Consider the following 21,386-nt stretch of genomic DNA (forward strand, 5'->3'; position numbering starts at 1 on the left):
CAGCCCGCCCCCGCAGGAGGAGCCGCGGCCAGGGGCCCGCCCCGCGCGGGAGGAGCGGCTCAGCTCGGCTCGGCTCGGCTCGCCTGGCTGGGTGGCAGATCCCGCGTCTCGTCTCGGTGACAGGCGCCCGCGCCACCGCCTCCGCCCCCGCCTCCTGTTCCTGCTCCTCCCCCTCCTCCTTGCCTTCCTTGTCCCAGTCCCCGATCCCGGGCAGGAGCTGCGCCCGGCTCCCGCTGCCGGAGGGGTGGGTCCGTGTCCTCCCCTCCCCCAGCCTTGGGGGCTCCGCGCGGACCCCGCTCCCGCCTGCTGCTGCCGTCGCTGCTGCTCGTCCTCCTCTTCCTCCTCCTCCTCTTCCTCCTCCTCCTCCCCCCAGCCCTAGTCCCTGTCCCAGTCCTCCAGCTCCTGCTCCCCAGCAGGAATTGCATGGCCCCCGCGCCGCCGCTCCTGTCGCTGGGATCGGCCGCCGCCACCACCGTCTTGTCCTGCTCCCGCTCCGCTTGCCACTCGGCGCCTCGCGCAGCTCCCGGACTCGGCTGCCTCCGCGCAGAGCGCAGCTCGGTGCCGCAGGGCTAGGGGCGCCCGCGGCTTACAGGGCTCCAGAGCCGGGCGCTGCGCCCCCCGTATTCCCAGCTCTCTCTCGCCTCGGCCCCCTATCCTGCTGCAGCCCACCTCGCCGGAGGAGAGGGACAGCCTCGTTCTCCTTTCAGCCCCCTTCTCCTCGCTGGGGTCACTATGCCCAGCAAAACCAAGTACAACCTGGTGGACGATGGGCACGACCTGCGGATCCCCCTCCATAACGAGGACGCCTTCCAGCATGGCATCTGCTTTGAGGCCAAGGTGAGGGGGTTGGAGCAGTGGTGGGGGTGTGGGGTATGGACTGGGATGCTGGAACTCGGGGCATGTGATGGGAGAACCAATCTATGGAGGCCCACCTGTGGTATGGAGGGAGGCTGGTGTGTGGGCGGGGGGTTGGGAGCGGGGGGGAGGGTTGTGACTTTCTGAATAACAACTGGCTGGCTTCTACCCTGAGCCTGGGAACTTTCCGCTGCAAAGTTTGAGAGATGTCACTTCGGCTCCCACCCAACCCTATTCCTGAGAATGGCAGTTCCTGCAAACGGGAGACTGCAGATTGCTGCCTCTCAGGCGCCCCCACCTCACCGTGGGTTGTTACTCTAGGGCCCCCTTCCTTTGGGACCCAACCATCAGACCCATTAGCTGCTAAGATACCTGCTAGGCTGTGAGGGCAGGGGACTGCTTCTAGTGTTATTTACCTATGGGGCTCCGATGGAAAAGAGGTGCTTGGAGGAAAGACTTTAAAAAGGGAAATGCATACTTCCTGAATGAGGAAATTGCTTCTTCCCTAGCGTACGGTTCAGGGGCTTTTCCCCCCTCTGTAGTTGTGCCTGTGACTTGGACAAATCTCCCAGCTACTTCTCAAGGGTCGCCTCAGTTTTAAAGCTCTGAAAGACCTACCCTGACCCTTTCTATTCCTTTGCAAGTGCAGTGATTAAAAAGAAAGAAGGAAAAAAGGTTGGGGAGGGTTGGTGTGGGCGCTCGCCTTTTTCATCAGCAGTGTATCTGCTGCCATACTTGCTGACCTGGAGAGAAAAACACAGTTTTCTGAGTTCAGTCTTAAGGCCCCAGAGTCATGCCGTTTCACTGTTTCAGATGAAAGACCCTCCCCACCTTCCTTCCTTCATCCTCTTTACAGGTTCATTGCCCTTTAGGTGTAGGTAAAGACTGTGTGAAAATTCCTTAAGGTCTAGTGATGCCCCAGGAAATGTGTCAGTGCCTCCAGTGATGGGATTTCTACTAGTAGTCACAGGGGGAAGAAGGTTTCTCACTTGAGATTGATCTTCAGCCCAAAGTTTGTTCAATTTCATTCCATCTCTGTCGCTAGCCAGTAGCTTCCATTTCTTTCCCTGTGGGAGATAAGTTTCAATTTGTCTCATATTCAAGTGCCTACTCCTACTATGTGTCTAATAATGTGAGAAGTCAAAAGTAAAGCGTTTCTTCTTCACCCACATTGTTCCTCGCTGCTCCTGTCAACCCGGCCCTTTTTGCCCTTTCTACCTGTCTTTGTTCCATTTTTTTTCCTTCGTGATTCTATGCGTGAAATGCTGACATGTTTCATCTGTGAATCCTCACCCCAGTTGTCAGTTGTGTGGACTGGGTTTTCACTTGTCCTGATACTTCTTTCCTGTCTTCCAGGCCCCCTGGGCTTTCTGAATATTATCTTTTTTTTTTTTTTTTAATATCTCTGGAAGCAGCACCCTGATGGTGGTGGTAGTGTTTTTCTTCCCCGGTACCAATTGTAGTCTTTAGACAAGAACAGAGCTGAATTTTGGTTTTGTTGGGCTTGCTGTAGTGGAACTGTCTCATGGTCTGATCTTAACTCTGGCACTGTCTTGTATCAGATCCTGCAGGCTGAGAAACATCTGTCTTCTCCCAGAATAGATTTACTCAGGTCCTTAAGATGTGCTGTATAAGGATTTTTTGGTTTTGTTTTTCTTGTGGCTTGGACTCTTTAGCAGATTCCCTTCACTCTAAGGTGTGATTTCTTTTCATGGCCAAGATTTCATTTTGCTTGGACATAGTGAAGGAAATTTCTTTGGTGGCAGTTTGTCTTTCCAATGCTTTCGCTGCTTTTACAGAAAGGTAGAATGGATGATAGATATGAAAGATTCTTTTAATTCTTTTCTCTGAGTAGTCTGCAGTGGATCTAACTAGGAAACCAGAAGGTAGAGAATGTCTTAGGGCTTGCAGATCTCATTTTCTTCCCTGAAGGACCCAACATGCAATCTCTTTGTCAGTCATTGACCTGGGGGGTGGGGGTGGGGATTCATACCCTACCCTAGAGCCTAGGGCTTCTGGTGTGTTGTGCCTGTGTGTGTGTGTGTGTGGGGGGGGGTTCCAATACTAAAGGAAAGTAGATGGAGAGCCTCTGCATTATTAGATCAAATAGGGAGAAATCCTCACAAGATGATGTAGTAAGTAGGGCAAAGGTTTTGCTCTGAGAGTGAAGGTTTAGTGTAGAGGGCAGAAAGAAGGAAGGAAGTCAACATTTTGATGCAGTTCCAGGTGAAGATGATCTGGAGTGTGGTAGAACTGATCCAGAACTGATGGAAAGAATTGGGAGATGTTCGGTGTTGAGAAGAATTTTCTTGGTGGGGCATGGATATCTTCAAATATTTGAAGAATTGTTATGTAGAAGAGAGAATAAACTGTTCTGTTTGGCCTCATAGGGGAGAACTAGTTAGGTAGCAGAAGTTACAGAGAATCAGATTTAGGCTCTAGGTAAAGGTAAAAAAAAAAAATCCTAATTTTCTGAAAGTGACATGGGCTGCTTTGGGATGTGTAGAGGGCTTCCCATCGTTGGTGGTGAAGGCTGGGTGACTACCTCTTAAGCATAGGATTCTTGCTCATGTATACATTGGGGTGGATGATCTCTGAAGTTTCCTCTAACTCTAAGCCTATGATTTAGTGAAATAGGATGGAGACATCATTTAGTATTTGTTGCCTTTCAGCTAAGGTTAACTTTGGAGGTCTAGGTCACAACTCTCAGTGAGTTACAAGCCTATATTTGTAAGCCTGTCAAGGTATTCTTTTTGGGGCAGCTAGGTGGCTCAATGGAGTCAGGATGTCCAGGCCTGGAATCAGGAAGACTCCTCTTCCTGAGTTCAAATCCAGCCTCAAACACCAGCTCTGTGACCCTGGGCAAGTCACTTAACCCTGTTTGTCAGTTTCCTTGTCTGTAAATAGAGCTGGAGAAGGAAATGGCAAACCACTCCAGTATCTTTGCCAAGAAAACCCCAAATGGGGTCGAGAAGAGTGGGATGTGACTGAAACAACTGAACAAAGCAGCAAAAGCAAGGTACTCTTATGGGGTACCGGATGCCCATGCATTTAAGCACTGGGTTGGCTAAAGAATGGAACTGAAATGCAGAATCGAAGGCATTACTTCTCCAAAGAGGGCAGAGTAATAATAGCACCTACTCCCACAGGTCCTAGTGAAAGTAGAATGAGATGGTATTTGTAAAGCACTTTGTAGACCTTAAAACACTTATGTAAATACCAGCTATTATGCTCATGCATCTCTCACCATCGCTAGGTTCTAGGGAAGGACAAAGTAGCCTAACATACTTAACATCTGTTCTCTAAGAGCCTACAGTCTCATTGGGGTAGGGAAGGGAATGGCAGAATCCATTCAAGCATGGGAAAGTATCTCCCTGGCCAGTTTCCATGCCTTGGGAGAGCTAATTCATAGTATGGTTGTGAGACTTCTATTGCTAGGACTGCAGAGTTAAATGAAAACTTTGCCCTTCCCTCCTCCCCCTTGACCCCGACACAGGCTGTGATAACGCACAAATGTTCCCTAACTTGGCCACGTGCAATTTGAAAATAGGTTCATCTTTTCCCAAGGCCTGGAAGCTTAGGGTAAGTGACGGCTGCAGTGATGCCAGTGTTGGCCACTCAGATTCAGATTTCAGCCGTGCTTGAAGGTCACCTGGGTTGCAAAGCCTGCCAAAAGATCTCCTGGGCCTGACCAATGTTGTGGCAGCTTCTGTAGTCTGATGTGTGTCTCAGGATGGTTGCCCCAAAGGCGTCCCCCCATCCCCATCCCCATCCCCATTTTACTCCTTACTATGGTTCCTTGCCCAGGGCTGTCCTTTTGACCTTAGGGAAGGAGAGTTGGTGCACTTAGGGCCTTCTGCTGGCATCTGCAGTCAAGACTATATTCTGTATCCTGTACCAGTGCCTGGTTCATTGGCAGGTGGGATTTATTGAGTAGTAAGCTCCCAATGGCCTCAACACCTTGGATCCTGTCTCTCCTCTCACGTACCATTGTGGTATCAGTTTCATTTAGTTAGGTATCTTACCCAGACCATTCAGAAGGTGGCAGCAGGGACTTGGTAGTACTACCTTGTGATTTCTTTCCTGTGTCTTGGGCAGGGAAGGGAGAGGAGGGGGTTCCTAGGTTATGTAGAGATTGTCCTTCAGATTCACAATTCCCTGAAGATGCTATGCTCATTCTTCCCACCCCTGTACCTTTAGTCCCTTGAAAAGCAGTGTATAAAATGGCAAGGCATACTGGATTTGGAGTTAGAGGCACTGGGTTCATTTATTAGACTTGGCTATTTATTAGTTGTGTGACCTTGGACAAATTACTTAACTTTTCCTCATCAGTAAAATGAGGGGACTGGCTTCGATTCTTTCTGAGGTCTGAAATCCTGTGGTTCATAATGTTCTCTTAGTCAGGAATGTCCTCTTTCCCTTCCACCCATCTCACTGTTTATGTCCTTCAGGAGTCAATTCAAGTCCTTTCTCTTTGAAGATTTCCTTGGTTATTCCTTCCTCTAGACTTATAGAATTCTCTGCTGCACATTGATCATATTATCCTTCCTCATCTGTCATATGTATCTATCTACCCATCTATGTATGTATACATATATTTTTATGCTACTTTATCTTCTCTAGTGAATGTAAAAGGTGATTAATACTACTACTACTAATATACATAAATTTATGTATTGTATGTTTATGTATATTTGTATAGCACTTTAAGGTTTGCAAAGCTCTTTACAAATATTATTTCATTATATCTTGAAAACAACCCTGAGACATAGGTGCTATTATTATCCCCATTTTTACAGATGGGAAAACTGAGGCAGGCAGAGGCTAAATGACTTGTCCAGGGTTACATTTCTAATAAGTATCTGAGGTCACATTTGAATTCAGGTCTCCTAGACTTCAGGTCCAGGACTCTATCCATTGTACCACCTAGTTGCCTTAATAATAATAACTGGCATTTATTCCTGTTCCTTCAAGTCTCCATTTGAGGCCCATTTGCTCTATGAAACCTTCCCTTATCTTCCTAGTAATTAGTGTCTCCTCACCCCAACTTCCCTGGCATCATCCTTTTTTGTGCATATCTTCTATCCCTCCATTAGATTGTAAGCTCTTTGTGGACAGGGGTCTTCTTACCACAAAATGTCTTAAGGCTTAAAAAAGCACTTTAAATCACCACCAACTTTGTGAGGTTGGTGTTTGAGCGTTTTTGGTGTACAGGCATGATTATCTCCAGTTATTCAGGCATTATCATCCCCATTTAATAGATGGAGAAATTGAGGCTCAGAAGTTAAGTGACTTGCCCATGCTGAAAAGGCGAATAAGCACTGAAAAGTGGGATTTCCATCCTCCTTATTCCTAATTCCAAACCCTTGTACTCTTTTCCCTATTCCACACTCGCTTTTATAGAGAAGTCAATAATTGTCTGCAGGGACTCACTTAACTATTTTCACATGTTGAAGTGATTTTGCAGGCTGATGGACCTGGGAAAGTTTAGAACTGAGCTGGCCCCCCTGGCCAGCTGCTCCTGCCTCCCATAATGCAGTCAGTGATCCATGCAGCATTATCAGCCATCTAAAACCTGGCATGTCACTTGGCCTTGGATTTCAGAACATTAAGAATACTATCTCATGTAGGCTACCTTTGGTTTGGTGAACATACATACCAGCATAGACTTAAACACCACCTATACAGCTGATTTGGAGGGTGTGGGGAGGTTCCACAGAAGTAGGGACTTCCCTCTCGATAATCTCCTTTACAATGAAAAGCATAGAGTCTCTTCCTAGAATATATTCTTGGTGTGGTTGGTGAAGATGAGGGTAGGACAAAATTTAAACTGCTGACATTACATACGGTGTCTCTTACATGGGAAATTAGACCTTTCTGCCAAATTATGGGCATAGATAAATCCTTTTTGTAAAACTGCTCAGCAACACTGCAACACAGGAATTGCCATCCGTGGCCTGACCCATGGTCAGTCCAGCCCAGATTATGCTGCTGGTGGTGGCCTAAAAAAAATGTAATAATTATGACAGTTTAGCTCTGCTGTATAGTAAGAGTTTTCATTGGATAAAGGGAGGTGACTACCCCTAATAAGCTTTGGGCCTCAATGTTCTCATCTGTAAAACAGGGGCCTTGGATAAGTCCCTCTCCAGCTCTGATCTTCTATAATTTATGCAATGAAATAGGCTTATAATTTTTGAATATTTTTGAATGATGAAAATCTCAGATTTAGTTAAGCTACTGCACAGTTATTCTTTTTTTAAATTTAAGATCTAAATTCTCTCCCTTCCTCAATCCTGCCCATCCCCCACCCACTTAGAAGGCAAGCAATATGACATCAATTACACATGTGAAGTCATGCAAAACATATTTCCATATCAACCATGTTGCAAAAAAAAAGGAGAAAAAAGCAATAAAGAGCAAGAAACAAAGAAAGTAAAAAAAATGCTTCAATCTACATCAGAGTACGTAAGCTCTCTTTCTGGAGGTAGATAGCATCTTTCATCATGGGTCCTTTAGATTGTCTTGGATCATTGTATCGATCAGAGCAGTCAAATCTTTCACAGCTGATCATTGTTGCAATATTGTACAGTTATTCTTAGGAAATTTGGCACAGCGTTACGTTTTCCTGTGAGCTCTATCTGTTCACTTTTCTTCCAAGCTCTTCTGAATTTTCTTCTCTTCTTGGTATGTTATGACTGATTTTTAGGCTCTAGGTTGGTGGCCCCAGGAATAGTGGTCAAATGCCTTAAGTTTTAGCTGTAGGTGATTTTAATGTAGGCTCAGGCATGTAATAATGATGGTGATGATGATTGCTTTATAGCTTGCATACATATCTTGCTTTAAGATTTGCAACGTGTTTGACAAATATTTATCTCATCAACAGCCCTGGGAGGTAGGTGCTATTATTTATCCCCATTTTATAAATAAAGAAACTGAAGCAGACAGAGGTTAAGTGATTTGCCCAGCATCACACAGCTAGTAAATATCTGAGGCTGGATTTGAACTCAGGTCTTTCTGACTCTAGGCACAGAGCTGTATCCACTCTGTCCTGTAGTTGCCTGGAGTGAATTCCAGACATGAGGAATAGCTAGTATAAAAGTCCTGGAGACAGGAGCTGAAAGGTTAGTAAGATGATAGGTAGTTCTTAATGCATTTCACCATCACATTGCTGCAACCTTTTAGTTTTTCAGGATAGAAAGTAATGTCATATTTATTGCCCAGCCTTGGAACTATCTTTGCTTGCCTTCCTTGAAATTTCTTTGGATATATAATATTTTTATTATATTTATGTACTATTCTTATAAGAAAATAATATAACTATTTATATATTATATATAATATAAATTACATAAATATATAAAATTATCTTATACAGTCTTATTTATAAGAAATAATTCTTTAAACAGTCATAATCTGAGCAGAAGACTTCTTCTTCTCCCATTCCCACCCTTCTACCTCCTGGCAATAATTGTTATCTTGTGATGCTTCTGTTTTCTCTCACATTCAGCATCTTGTTTCCTTTGAAGTTCCAGATCATCTGGCTTTTAGCTATCCGAGAGTCCACTTCCAGCAAGGTAAGTGCCCATTGGGGGCCAGAGCAGTTCAGACATTTTCTACCAGTGTGCATTACCTAACACTGATTCCTGTGGAGTTTCTTTGCATTTCCCCATGTGGATTTAAATCCATCTGGACTGTTTTCAGCATCTCTTGGAGTGTCTACTGAGATAAAAGGGTCACCCCATTCCTTCTGAAGCTATGATAATTTGTATAGGCTTGTGTTTCAGTGTTACCCCCCCTCTTTCTAACCAAATGTTGAATAAGACCAGGAGCTGACTGCTGAGGGCCTGAGGGGCCACCTGCAGTAAATATACACTCAAATGTGCTTGTATGGCCTCAGTCTTCCCTTTCCACTTTGTCTAATCAGAGTTTACTGGTTTTTAAATTTTCTTTTTAAAAATATTTTCCCCTCAATTACATGTAAAAATAGTTTTTAAACTTTTTTTTTACAAGTTTTGAGTTCCAAATTCTATCCCTTCCTCCCCTCTTTCTTCCTTGAGAGAATAAGCAAGCTAATCAGAGCTTACAGATTTTTAAAGAAGAATGCTTTTTATTTGCATATTGATCTAGTGTTCCTACCTTGGCAATGTGCCTTACATCTGATGGTAGACCTTAGGGTCAGGGAGACTGCTTTATATTTCTTATCTCCTAAGGCACTGGGTATACAGTCAGCACTCAAGGAATACTTGCTGAATATATGGTAAGCTCCTTGAGGGCAGGGACTGTCTTTTGCATCTTTTTGTATCTTCAGCACTTAGCACAGTACCTGACACATAGTAGGTGTTTAATAAATGTTTGTTGATTGATTGATATACTGGAAAAATTCATCCAATCTTGAGTGAGAAGAACTGGGACCCAATCTCTGCTCAACAGAGATTACTATTTCTATGATTTTAAGCAAGGTATTTCCTGACTGAGCCTGGGTCTAAGTACAAAATGATTTCTAAGGACTCTTCCAAATTCTATAATTCAGTAACCTAATAAACATTAAAAAGTATTTACTGTATAAATTACTATTTTGCAAGCCCTGGGGATTACCACCCCCTCCCCCCCCAAATAATACCTACTTTCTAGAAGCTTACATTCTGCGGGGGGTGGGATGGGGACGTTATATACACATAAGTAATTTCAAGGGGGAGAAAATGCTAACAACTGGATGGCACCAGGGAAGCCCTTGTGTAGGAGGAGGCATCTGAATGTGTAGAGGTCTTTAAATGCCAGACTGGAGAATTGTATTTTACCTTAAAGGCATGGTGGCAAGCCCCTCTGTGCAGTGTAAGCTTGAGAATAGGAACTATAGTTGACTTCATATTTGAATCTACTACAGAAAGCACCATGTGCAAATAGGCAAGTATGCTTTGTTGTTGTATACTTTGGATGTTGGATGATAGGCGGTCATGAAGAGATGTCTTCATTGGGCAAAGGTGTCATTCCTAGGCAGAAACTAGGGATGATTCTTAGGAAGGAATGGAATACCAGAAATGTTGAAGTTGGTTTGCTTTTAAGGAATCCTATGAAGAGCTAAATTTGAAGACCTTTAAATTCAAAGCCACTCACTTTGGAGAGTGATATATTACATCTCTCTTTCTCTCTCTGTGTCTGTCTCTCTGTCTTTTGGTCTCTCACTCTCTGTCTGTCTCTCCATATCTCTCTCTGTCTCTCTTTTCCTTCCTCCCTCCCTCCCTCCCCCATCCATTCAGTTACCAAATCATCTCGTTTATTCTTCAACATCTCACATCTATCCCCTTCTTCTCCCTTCATGGGGCACTACCTTGGTTCAGAACCTCATCACCCCTTGCATTGACTATTATAATAGCTTTCCAGTCTCAAGTTTCTCCCATTTCTACAGCTGCCAAAGTGATTTCCTTTTTTTTTTTTTTTTGGTGAGGCAATTGGGGTTAAGTGACTTGCCCAGAGTCACACAGTTAGTGAGTGTCAAGTGTCTGAGGCCAGATTTGAACTCAGGTCCTCCTGACTCCAGGGCTGGTACTCTATCCCCTGTGCCACCTAGCTGCCCCCAAAGTGATTTTCTTAAAGTGAGTCTATAACCATATCACCCCTTCTTTCCCCTCCACCCCCCCCCACGCAGTGACTATTAAGTCTAGGATCAAATATTATTTCATCTTTTTATCATCCTTTTTAAACTTCCATTTTTGATGTAAGTTTCAGAAGGTATCTAATGAGTAGCACAATAGTAAATGTGTATAATTTATAAATTTTGTGCTCAACATTTTTTACAGATAGGACTCTGCAGTCAAGAAAGTTTTGGAGATCATTGTCTTGGCCATGGACAGTTTATAAATGTTGACTTACCTTCTGAATGGAACCCTCTCTTTTGAACTGGAAATTGTGGAAAAGTCACTTGATTATATTCTTTTCTCCTTTTCAAGTACACATCCTCTTTTTATTTTGGTATTTTTTTTCCTCTAAAGCGGGAAGAGGTATTCACTTGGAAACATTGTTTTTCCACCGAGAGAAAGATTAATGTCTCCTGTGGACCTGGTGACAGATAACATATTAGTTCGTTGTGTTGCTCTGTTTCCTATAAACACATAACTTGTGCTGTAACTACATTGACAAACAGGCTTCTCTGTGTGTTGTTTGTTTGTTGCCTCCAATGTTGACCAGATTGCATTTTAAGCTGCTGCCTCTGAGTTTAGGCAGACAAGGTGCTTTCATTTTCCTTGTCAAGGTCATTTCAACTGATCTCTTCCTGGTTTTGGGGTACAGATTTATGCCTCCACCCACCCCCAATGATGGGACCCACTTGTGATTTTGTTTTATTTTACTTTTTGTTTTTATTTTATTTTGCTGTTTCTTGTAGTTTTAGAGTGGGCTGGGGTAAATTTTCAGGCCATTTTCCTTCAAGCCTCGACTCAGTTTCCACCTCTTACTGGAAGCCTTCCGTGACCTCTCCAGGTATTGGTTAGTGTTCCTACTCACATAAAATAATCTTGCATTTGCTTCTCTGTATATATGTTGTACTCTTCCCTCCCTTCTTGGTTCACACCCTCCCCCTCCAGAAGGTAAGCATTCCTGAGTACCTAACCCAATGCATTGTCAAGCTTTTAACATTTGAGTTTAGGGGAAGATTTAAAGGGAGAGGATTAGTGAGTCCATAGTGCACTATTTTGGAAATCTTTCTTTTAATTTTTAAAAAAAATTTCATTCCCAAATTCTTTCCCTTTCTCATTCCCCTCCCCTTTTGGAGATCTTTCTTTCACTCACATTCATTCTCTTTTACCTATCTCCTCTCACATCTCACAGATTCGATCTCTCCTTAGATCTTTCTTAAGGTCATTCCCCTGATTGAAGAACATGTGTGGGCACCTTCATTTCTAAGCTTGTGTTTAGGAAATCAATCTGTTGATCAGCATTCTTTTTGGAAATGTCCACCATATTGTGGGGACTCTAGGGAATACTTTGGTGGAGACCTAGTTGGATCTGTGATCTTAGCCAGGAAGGTGCTTCCTCTAGACATTAGCTCACAACGTACCCTGCCCATCCTGTTCAATTTTCGTCCCTATTCTCCTGTAAATCTGCTGTAGGGAATCTACCTTGTGGGGCAACTCTATTATTGTTTTTAATTTAAAAAAATTAGGGAATTGAATTTTAAAAATCAAATTGTAGTCCAGTTAGGGAGATAAGATATATTACATGTAACAGGAGACCTAGCAAAAGTTTACCAGACAGTGAATGGGTGGAGTCCCAAATGAGGGGTTTAATGGTAAGAAAGACATCTATAAAGATTTGTTGTTGTTGTGTTTTTTTTTCTGGATGGTTTTATTCATTCCACTTCATTTTTTCCCCATGTGGAATTTGAGATTCTTAACTTCTTGATGGGTTTTGTGCTCTTACTTCCAACTTTAGTGGTGAAATAATGTTGTATTTTCCTATACAAAGAGCCTGCTGTTGATCCACTTTCACTAGGACCAACCCTTTTTTTGTTTTCTTTCTTTCTTCCTTTTTTTGTGTGACTGGATCTCTCTATCTCACTTAAGCTGAAAGTATAGTGGTCACTCATTGGCTTGATCTCCTAAATGATCAGCATGAAAGCTTTGACTTGCTTCGTTTTCAACCTTGGCCAGTTCCACCCTACTTAGGCAGCCAGCCCTAGTGTCTCTTCCTCCCCCCTCCCAAAACCACATTAATGCTTGACTTAGCAGTAAGTTATATCCCTACTGTAGCTCAGAACTCCAGAACTCAAGCAATCTTCTAGCCTTAGCCTCCCCAGGAGCAGGAATTACTAGCGTTTGCCACTGCGTCCAACAGACTAGCTCTTGGAAAGTTTTTTCTTTCCTTTTTTTTTTCCCCCAGGCATAGGGATGGGTTGTACTGGATACTTTATTGGTACATTTTTGATAGCAGTCTGGCTTATAATTATACTGTTTTGTAACCTGTAGCTGTAGCTGGGGGATTGAAGTCCCAATGGGGATTGAAATTGAAATAAAGATGTAGCATAAAACCCTAAGTGGATGACTTTAATTCAGGCTTCTTTTAAGGCACCTTTCCATAAGATTCCTCAAAAGCAACCATACTGATTTCATTCTATACTCTTTCCCTTCCTAAGGAATACCTAATGTTGACCTCGTTGATATCATGCCTTAGCTACCTGAGCTAAACAGCTTCAAAGGCAGTACTGGATTTCCACAGTTTCCTAAGCCCTCTGAGGACATATTTCCTCTTCCCTTTTCTCTATATCTGCTTTAAAAACAAAAGCCAAAAAACTACAAACTTAAGAACTGAACTATTTCTGAGATCCTTCCAGATTCTGTCCTTATTTATGTCATGTCATATTGTTTACATTCTTGTTGATAAAGATTTTCTCCTTTCATTTGCATATATTAAAAGAAATGGTGCCGAGGTCAATGACAGTCATAGATTAAAGGCCATAGATATAGAGCTAAAGAGATTTTGCAGTCATTCAGGTCAACCTCTTCATTTCTTTCTTTTTTTCTTTTTTTTTTTTTTTGGCATGGCAATTGGGGTTAAGTGACTTGCCCAGGGTCACACAGCTAGTAAGTGTCAAGTGTTTGGTTTGAGGCCTGATTTAAACTCAGGTCCTCCTGACTCCAGGGTACTCTATCCACTGCTCCACCTAGATGTCCCTCAACCTCTTCATTTCAGTGATGAGGAAACTGAGACCTAAACGGGTCAAGTAGACTGGCCCAAAAGTCACACAGTCATAATTGTAGAACAATAATCAGCTGGATAGTTCTGCTCATTCCATATATATGTTTTTTTTTTGATGTGGAATTTGAGTTTCTTAACTTGTCAGGTTTTGTGATTCTTACTTCCAACTCTAATGGAAAAATAAGAATGCTGTGTCTTTACTTAGGAAGAGCATTCTATGGACCCACCTTCTCCAGGATCAGTTCTCCTCTCCTCGCCCCTCCCTTTTTTTGTTTTTTTCCTTTTTTGAGATTGAATCTCCCTCTTATTCAGAGAAGTTACCTGGGAAACTGAGTTGAGTTAGATTGAATGTCCTTTTCGGTCTTGTATGAAAGGTATGACTGACTTTAAAGCAATGTAATTGATTTTTAAACATATATACCTAACATATGTTCGTGTGTTGTTCTCTTCAAAGTAGTTGTCTTAGGAGCCAAAATCATTAATTGAGTAATGTTTAAAACATTTGCGGAGCTTCCCTTTTGAAATGGGTGTTCAGAACCTGCAGCTCATTCTTCTGAGTATACTTAGTGATGTCAAATCTTCATCCTCTGAGGGTGGATTTGATTTTTGTAAATAGCCAAGTGGCATTTGGAGCCAAGGTTAGTGAACGAGGCGGTTGAACAAGCTAGGGATTCTTTTTTTCAAACCAATACCAAAACAACAACAACAAAAAAAAAAACAAAAAAAAAAAACAAAAATGAGGTATGGAAAAATTAGGAGTTTTTTGGGGGGGAGGGGGAGATGGAAGGAGGATATGACTTACCAAGTTATACCTTGGAGGCAATTCCAAAAGATGGGGTTCCACACATCTTTGGGGCTACCTCCTGAGGTAGCATCATTGGTGTTCTGTTTGATTCAGACATGAATTAATTCAATAGACTTTCATTAAATGCCATCTTTGTGCAAGGAGCTATGTGTACAGTGCCTCAAGATGACTACTTTCAAGGGCAAACTTAATTTGGATAAATTAATTCTGGTATATGTATTTAAAACAACTGGGTATGTTGCTTTATGTTTTCTTTACATTTTAAGGGGAGCATAAGGCATGTGATCTTTGGATATACTGATGCTCCTTCTCTAAGGAAGTATTTTGAGCTATCTAATGCACAGATTTTCATATGGTTGTTGTTGATTTGTTTCGGTTGTGTCTGACTCTTTCGTGATGCTGTTTGGGGTTTTCTGGGCAGAGATATTGGAGTGGTTTGCCATTTCCTTCTCCAGCTCATTTTATAGATAAGGAAACTGAGGGAAACAGGGCTAAGTGATGTGCCCAGGGTCACACAATTATTAAGTGTCTGATGCCAGATTTGAACTCAGGAAGATGAGTCTTCTTACTTTAGGCTGGGCACTCTATCCGCTGCACCACCCAGCTGCCCTTTTACATGATTACTGCCTAATGATGATGATGATGATGATGACAGTATTTCTATAGTGCTTTAAGGTTTGCAAGGTACTTTACATGTATTATCTCTTTTGATCCTCAAAACAACCCTGTTAGGTAGATGCTATTGTTATTCCCTATTTTTACAGACAAGGAAACGGAGGCATATAGTGGTTAAGTGACTGAAAAACTGAAAGAAAATTTAAACCAGAACTTTTCTTATTCACCTTATGCTTTACTTTAGGTTGGAGGCTGAGTCATAGGGCTGAAGTGGGTTGGTCTCTGTTGCATCAAGGTCAAAGGCTATAATTAGATACCACATCTGTTTGATGCTGCAGTGGGGATGATAGGAAGGCTCTGTGGCCAGAGGCCTGGGCCTGGCATTCTGCCACTGAGGTCAAATTGCAAGGGAGAGGTGGGTTTGGGGAACCTGTCTAATACGCCAGGGAATCAGAGGCATGCTTTGTGGTTGCAGTGGAATGTTGGATCCTCGGGGAACTGGAGGAAAGTCCTTGGTTTATACTAGCCATAATATTTGGGGTGAGTTTGGCCATTGGGGCGGATTAAGGCCAGAATGGCCCCGGCCAGGCCATGGGAAATAGTGGGTAGCCTGAGAGACAGCTGCTGTAACCCTAGGACCTTCTTTTCTTGGGAGCAGCTAACCGGGTACACTGGGCAAAATCTAGCTGGAAAACCAATTGTATTATGCTTGCTTGTTCAGATATTTGAACTTCTGTTAAGTGAAATCATGTGAAAACTAAATGTACTTACTAAGACTGTCTTGGGAACAAAAAGAGACCATGATACCATGATCTTCAATATTTTAAGAGATCTGTGATTCCATCCATGTAGGTATTCATTCCACTAGTGTGGATTGTAGCCCTTTCATCTTTTACACCTTAGTGGATGGTATCCAGGAATTGCTGGTAAAAACCATAACAGCAAACTCTTCTCATGTGGTGGTGAGCCTCCAGGTGATAAATCTTTCTGATTTACCTTGGTTGGTCCTTGGATGACAGGTTGCCAGGCCCATACCCAAAGTCTTCATAGACTGGTAAAAATCTGTCGAATATTACATTCTCTTGTCTTGTCCTTTGAGAATTTAGGGTCACTTCCATACCATGATGAGGCACAGGAGTGATGATCACTCTTTAATATTAATATTTAATATTTATTGAGTAGGTACTATGTTACGACACCATCAGGCTCTGGGATAAGGGAAGTGTAAGAGACAGTTCCTGTTTATGAGGAGCTTCCTAGTTGGGGAGGAAGAAATTGGACAAAAGTGTAGAATGATTTCTGAAGGAATGGCATGGGATTTCAGTGCCACAGGATTTTGGAGGGAAGAGGAATCACTCAGAGTTTAGATGGTTTAGAGTTCATTGAGCGGGTGGGTTTTCAATTGGGCCACGGAACATGAAGAAAGATGTTCCAGTTAAGTGGGAGTAAAGCTGTAATGGTGGGAATATCACTAGAATGTTCAGGGAACAAGATGGAGGCCAGATTGGGCTTAGGTGGTCCATGTTGAGATTTCATGTCTAGTAGTAGTAGTAGGTTGGGAGAAGTAAATTGGGGACAGATGATTGAAATGAAAAAAACTTGGATTTTATCTTGTTGAGTGGAGAGCCTCTGAAGGATCCAGCTCTGGGTCTTAAGTTTCCTTCTAATTTGAGCAGCACAGGGGACTTTGCTTTCATCCCCAAGCTTTTATATTTCACTTCTCTTCAAGCCTGCCTGATTTTTGAACCCCAGCTCAGGGGTACTGTGCCTCTAGCTCCTAGAGACCAAGGACTGGCTTTTGCCTTTTTTTTTGTATTCCTAGTGCTTCGAATACTGCCTGGCATACAGTAGGTACTTCATAAATGCTTGTTGACTGACCCCTGAAACCCAAGCTAGCTTGGTTTGGCCTGTGCTTCCCTAGATTTTTCCAATCTTAACCCTAATTACCATGTCTGTTGTCTCAATTCTCTCCTGGTGCTATCCCTAGCATCATTTTCCATCTTTCCATCCTATTGGTCTGTCTCCACATAATCCAGACCATAAGAGTATGTTGTTCAGGGTTTATTTATAAGGGAAAGGAGAATGTACAGATTCAGAAATAATATACCAGGGTAAGGTACATATGAATTATATCTTCTCAGTCCCAGACTGAGTGGCACCTAAGCTTTCTAACCTAATGTTGAACTTAAAAAGATCCTGAGTCTGTCCTGGTTTTTTATCATGATTCCTCCAGGGTCATAACATCCCAGCTCCCCTGAGACCCTAGATAAGAATTGTATTTTTCTCTTGAGAATATTCACCAGCACTGATTTTTGGGTGAATTGAGCTCATTCACTGGGTCTATAATCTCAGCGAATTAGGAAGCCTCTAGGTTGAATGGTTGGTTTTGAATCTCAGAGTGAAAGAGAATTCAGAAGTCACCTAATTCAGTCTCTATCTGGGATCTCTTTTACTACCTCTCTGACAAATGGGCAACTAGCTTCCCCTTAAAGACTCCATGTGTTTTCTGTAAGGCAAACTCATTCCACTTTTGGATAACTTTAATTGTTAGTTTTTCTATGGATTGAGCCAAAATTTGCCTCTTAGCAACTTCATTACTTTCAGATTTGTCCTTTGGGGTCAAGCAGAGCTGAACTCTTTGAGTACTGGAAGGTAGCTGTCCCACCTCCCCCACTGGCACCCCCAAAGTCTTTCCTTCAGGCCAAGTGACCTCTGCTGATGTTTGAGTGATATGGCCTTCAGTCCTGTCACCTTCCCTTGGACAGAGTGCCTACGTCCACCCTGAAATATGATGTCTCAAAAGAAATGGGATATTCTTGATGGATCTGACCAGGGCAGAGAACATGGTGGGACTCTTACCTTCAATAATTGTAATAATAATAATATTTGGCATTAATGTAGTACTTCAGAGCTTGCAAAGTACTTGACAAATATCTCATTTTGTCCTCACAATAATTCTGAGACATAGGTGCTTTTATTATCCCATTTTACAGATGAGGAAACTGTGGCTTATGTGGGAAATTGAGAGGTTAAGTGATTTGCCTGAGGAGCAAACCTGGTAAATAAATGCCCGAGGGTGAATTTGAACTTGGGTCTTCCTGACTCCCAGGTCAAGGGCTTTCCATCCACCGTGCCACTTACCTGACTCTAAGCAATGCTCTGTTAACACAGTTCTGTTAACAATATTCTGAATGTTGCTTCTGTTAACCCAGCCAAAGATTGACTTTAGATTGTTTTCTTTTCTTTCTGTTATGTCACAATGTTGACTCTTGAGCTTTCTGTCCCTTAGAAGTCCCAGGTCTTTCACATGACCTTTTTTTTCTAGGTACCTCACTCCTTGCACAGTAGATTTTTTTGTACCTGTGTGTGGGACATAATATTTTATCTCTATTAAACTTAACCTTATTAAATCTAGCCCATTGTTATGGCCTGCCATGAGCTTTTTGGATCCTGATTCTGTCATCTAACGTGTTGGTCACCCATTTCAACTTTCTGTCATCTGCAAATTTGATAAACACACCCCTCTGTGCTTTCATTCAAGTCAATTATTACTACTGTAAATAACTACTCTCTCCCTTCTCTGGGCTTACAGTTGGGAAGGGGATAGAAAGAAAGGTAATAAAAGATCTCCCTCTTCTGCTCTGGTTACTGACCTCCCTGGCTTCCTTTAAGTCGCAACTAAAATTCTGCCTTCTACAGAAAGCCTTCCTCAACCCCTCTCTCTGTTAATTATTTCCTATTTATCCTGTATATAGGTTGCTTTGTGTATAGCTGTTGACTCTCCCATTAGATTGTGAGCTCCTTGAGGGCAGACACTGTCTTTTGCCTCTTTTTGTATCCTCACTGCCTAGCACAGTGCCTGGCACATAGTAAGCACTTAATAAATTTTGATTGGTTGATTTGAATATTAACTTGGCAGGGCCTTAGTTAGACAAGAAGCAGCTAGACAAGTTAGGCATCTATTGTAGTAGTTCAGAGCTGGGTCAATGAGAGCCTTGACTAGGATAATGGGGGCAGAAATAGGAATGACTTCTTACCCTGTGGATATGAGAAAAAAAAAGGAAGAAATTCTTCCAACTGGAAAAAAACAATTGACAGAACAGTTGGCCAATTAGCAACACTAAATCAGATTGATTTATGTGTTGAATATAGTACTAGATACTCTTTGGGAAGAAGGGTGAAAAAGGAGAGGGAAGAAAAAGAAAATATAACCTCTGCCCTAAAGGAATTTATAATCTAGTCAAAACAAGACAACATGAGATTACAGATCTAGAACTGGATGGGACCTAAGGGGTCGTATAGTTCAACCACTTTATCTTACGAATGAGCAAACTGAGGAGTAGAGAGGTTGAGGAATTTGCTCAAGGTCATACAGGCAGAGGGAACTTGAGGAGTTTCCCTTTGTCCTGTGATTTGGGGCATTTTCTTCCACTGACTCACCAAACTCTGAAGGCTGCTTCTTCTACACCAATTTTTAAAGATCTGGAATAAATGAAAAGACATTTACAGATTTTACGTACTCTTTTATTGATAAGGAAACTGAGATTCTGAGAAGGGAAGGGATTTGCCTCTCATTTCCAGCCAGTGGCCAAATCTTGACATTTTGATCTCAGCACCATATCTCACATATAACTTCTCTATAGTCACACTGCTCCCACCGTAGTTCATACCCTTATCACCTCTAGCTAAATCATTCAATCACCCAATAAACATTTATGAAGTAGTTATTATGTGCTACATATTGTGCTAAGTCCTCGGGATACAAAAAAGAGGCAAAAAACAAAAACCAGTCCCTGCCCTCAAAGAGTTTACCGTCTAATGGGGGGTGGGTGGGTGAGAGATACAATATGCAAGCAATAGACAGGATAAATAGGAAACAACAGAAGGAAGCTGCTGGAAGTAAGAGGGGTTGGGGAAGATGGGATTTTATTTGGCACTTAAAGGAAGTTTAGGGTATTACATCATCTTCCTAGTTAGGTTTCTTGCCTCCATCCTCCACACAGCTGCCAAAGTGATTCACTATAAGCTCAGTTCTGACTGTCTGTCTGTGTCACTCCCGTACTCAGTGAATTTCAGTGACTTCCTATGGTGTCCAGAATCCAATATTAACTCTTCTGTTTAGCTTTTAAAGCTGCTCACAATTTTCCCCAACCTACCTTTCCGCTCTTATGTCTATGCCTAGCATATCGTAAATGCTTAATAAATGCTTATTGATGGATTGCCCAGGGTCCCACGGTTATTAAATGTAACAGGTGGCATTTGAATGAGGGTTTCCCTGAGCTCAAGTCCAGCACTGAACCCACCCTAGCATACTCCATGTCTAACTTCCCCTACTGGCTTTTTTTGTCAAGACATTGAGGCCACAGTGTTACTTTTGCTCTTTTCATTGTCAATGACTAAAACCACAGGCTGAGCCTCCTGGTCTAGTTTTAAGCTTAGGTTAATAGCAATTTGGAGATCAGACATTAGCCAAGACTCTGCTGGTCAGAGTGAGATTGTTAGCCTCCCTTGTAACTCTGATAGCTCTTCATGACTTTTTATTTCCTCTCACAGATGACGGCTTCAAGTTCCTCATTATCAAAATTATGTCTAACGGAGAAACTCGAGATTGCTGAGTCACACGCACTGCTAAGGTGGAAAAAACCTGTTGCTCCCATGCTCTGTGGGTGTGTGTGTGCTCTTTTGTGTTGCCATATGTTATATTGCCAACAGCTCCTTCCCCCTTTGGATACTTCTAAAAGAGAGGACATTTTTCCTTATCCAGAGCTGAAATCTGCTTCTTTGCAACTCCTAGTTGTAAGATGTGACCTCAGGTGTAGGATTTTAGGTATGGGAAGGACTTGAAAAATCACCTATTCCCATGCTTTCATTTTATTAATGAGGAAACTGAGGTCCCGAGAGCTTGATTTGTCAAAGGCACAGAACTGGGCTAAGGACTTGGTGCCAAAGACTTACTGCTGAGGAACATTCCTACTACTCATGATCCTCTCTCTACCCCTTGGTGCCTTTGGTGTTGAAGTGCCATTTGCTGGAGCCACTGACAGAAACTGCCCGATGAGGTTACTTAACTTCTCTTTGTGTCTGTTGTGTCTACTCTTGGAGATCATTGCTCCTTCAAGGTCATGTTCAAATACTTTTTTGTTTTTCTTCACAGCACTTAGGTTCATGCTAGGTACCTAGATGATATTCAATAATTACCTAGAGAAGGAATGAATGAATGGATCTCTTGTTTATAAATTTGGATTCATCCTCCAATACCTTGATAATGTCCTGCCTAGAACAGATACCCTGGGAAGGACTGTAGGGAAATATGAAAAAATCAGGGGACTTGGTTTTTATGAAGAGAATAAAATATCTTGCTATCTAGAGCTTGGCTGATTGACAGCGGCAGAGAGTCTAAACCCTTTTTATACTGCCTGAG

The 21,386-nt window shown here is 42.4% G+C and overlaps 1 protein-coding gene across 4 annotated transcripts in view; it reads left to right on the forward strand.

Moving 5' to 3' along the window:
- Positions 1-573: 573 nt before the first annotated feature.
- The window catches only part of LOC114047482 (carboxyl-terminal PDZ ligand of neuronal nitric oxide synthase protein-like), a 379,736-nt gene continuing 358,923 nt past the window's right edge, over positions 574-21,386 (forward strand). For all 4 annotated transcript variants that reach the window (XM_027868301.1, XM_027868304.1, XM_027868303.1 and 1 more), the window contains exon 1: positions 574-837. In XM_027868301.1, coding sequence (XP_027724102.1) covers positions 733-837 — 105 coding nt within the window. In that variant the 5' untranslated portion in view covers positions 574-732. The remainder of the gene's footprint in view (positions 838-21,386) is intronic.

This window comes from Vombatus ursinus, unplaced genomic scaffold (genome assembly GCF_900497805.2).
Source record: "Vombatus ursinus unplaced genomic scaffold, bare-nosed wombat genome assembly UNPS02014789.1, whole genome shotgun sequence".
Taxonomy (NCBI): Eukaryota; Metazoa; Chordata; class Mammalia; order Diprotodontia; family Vombatidae; genus Vombatus; species Vombatus ursinus.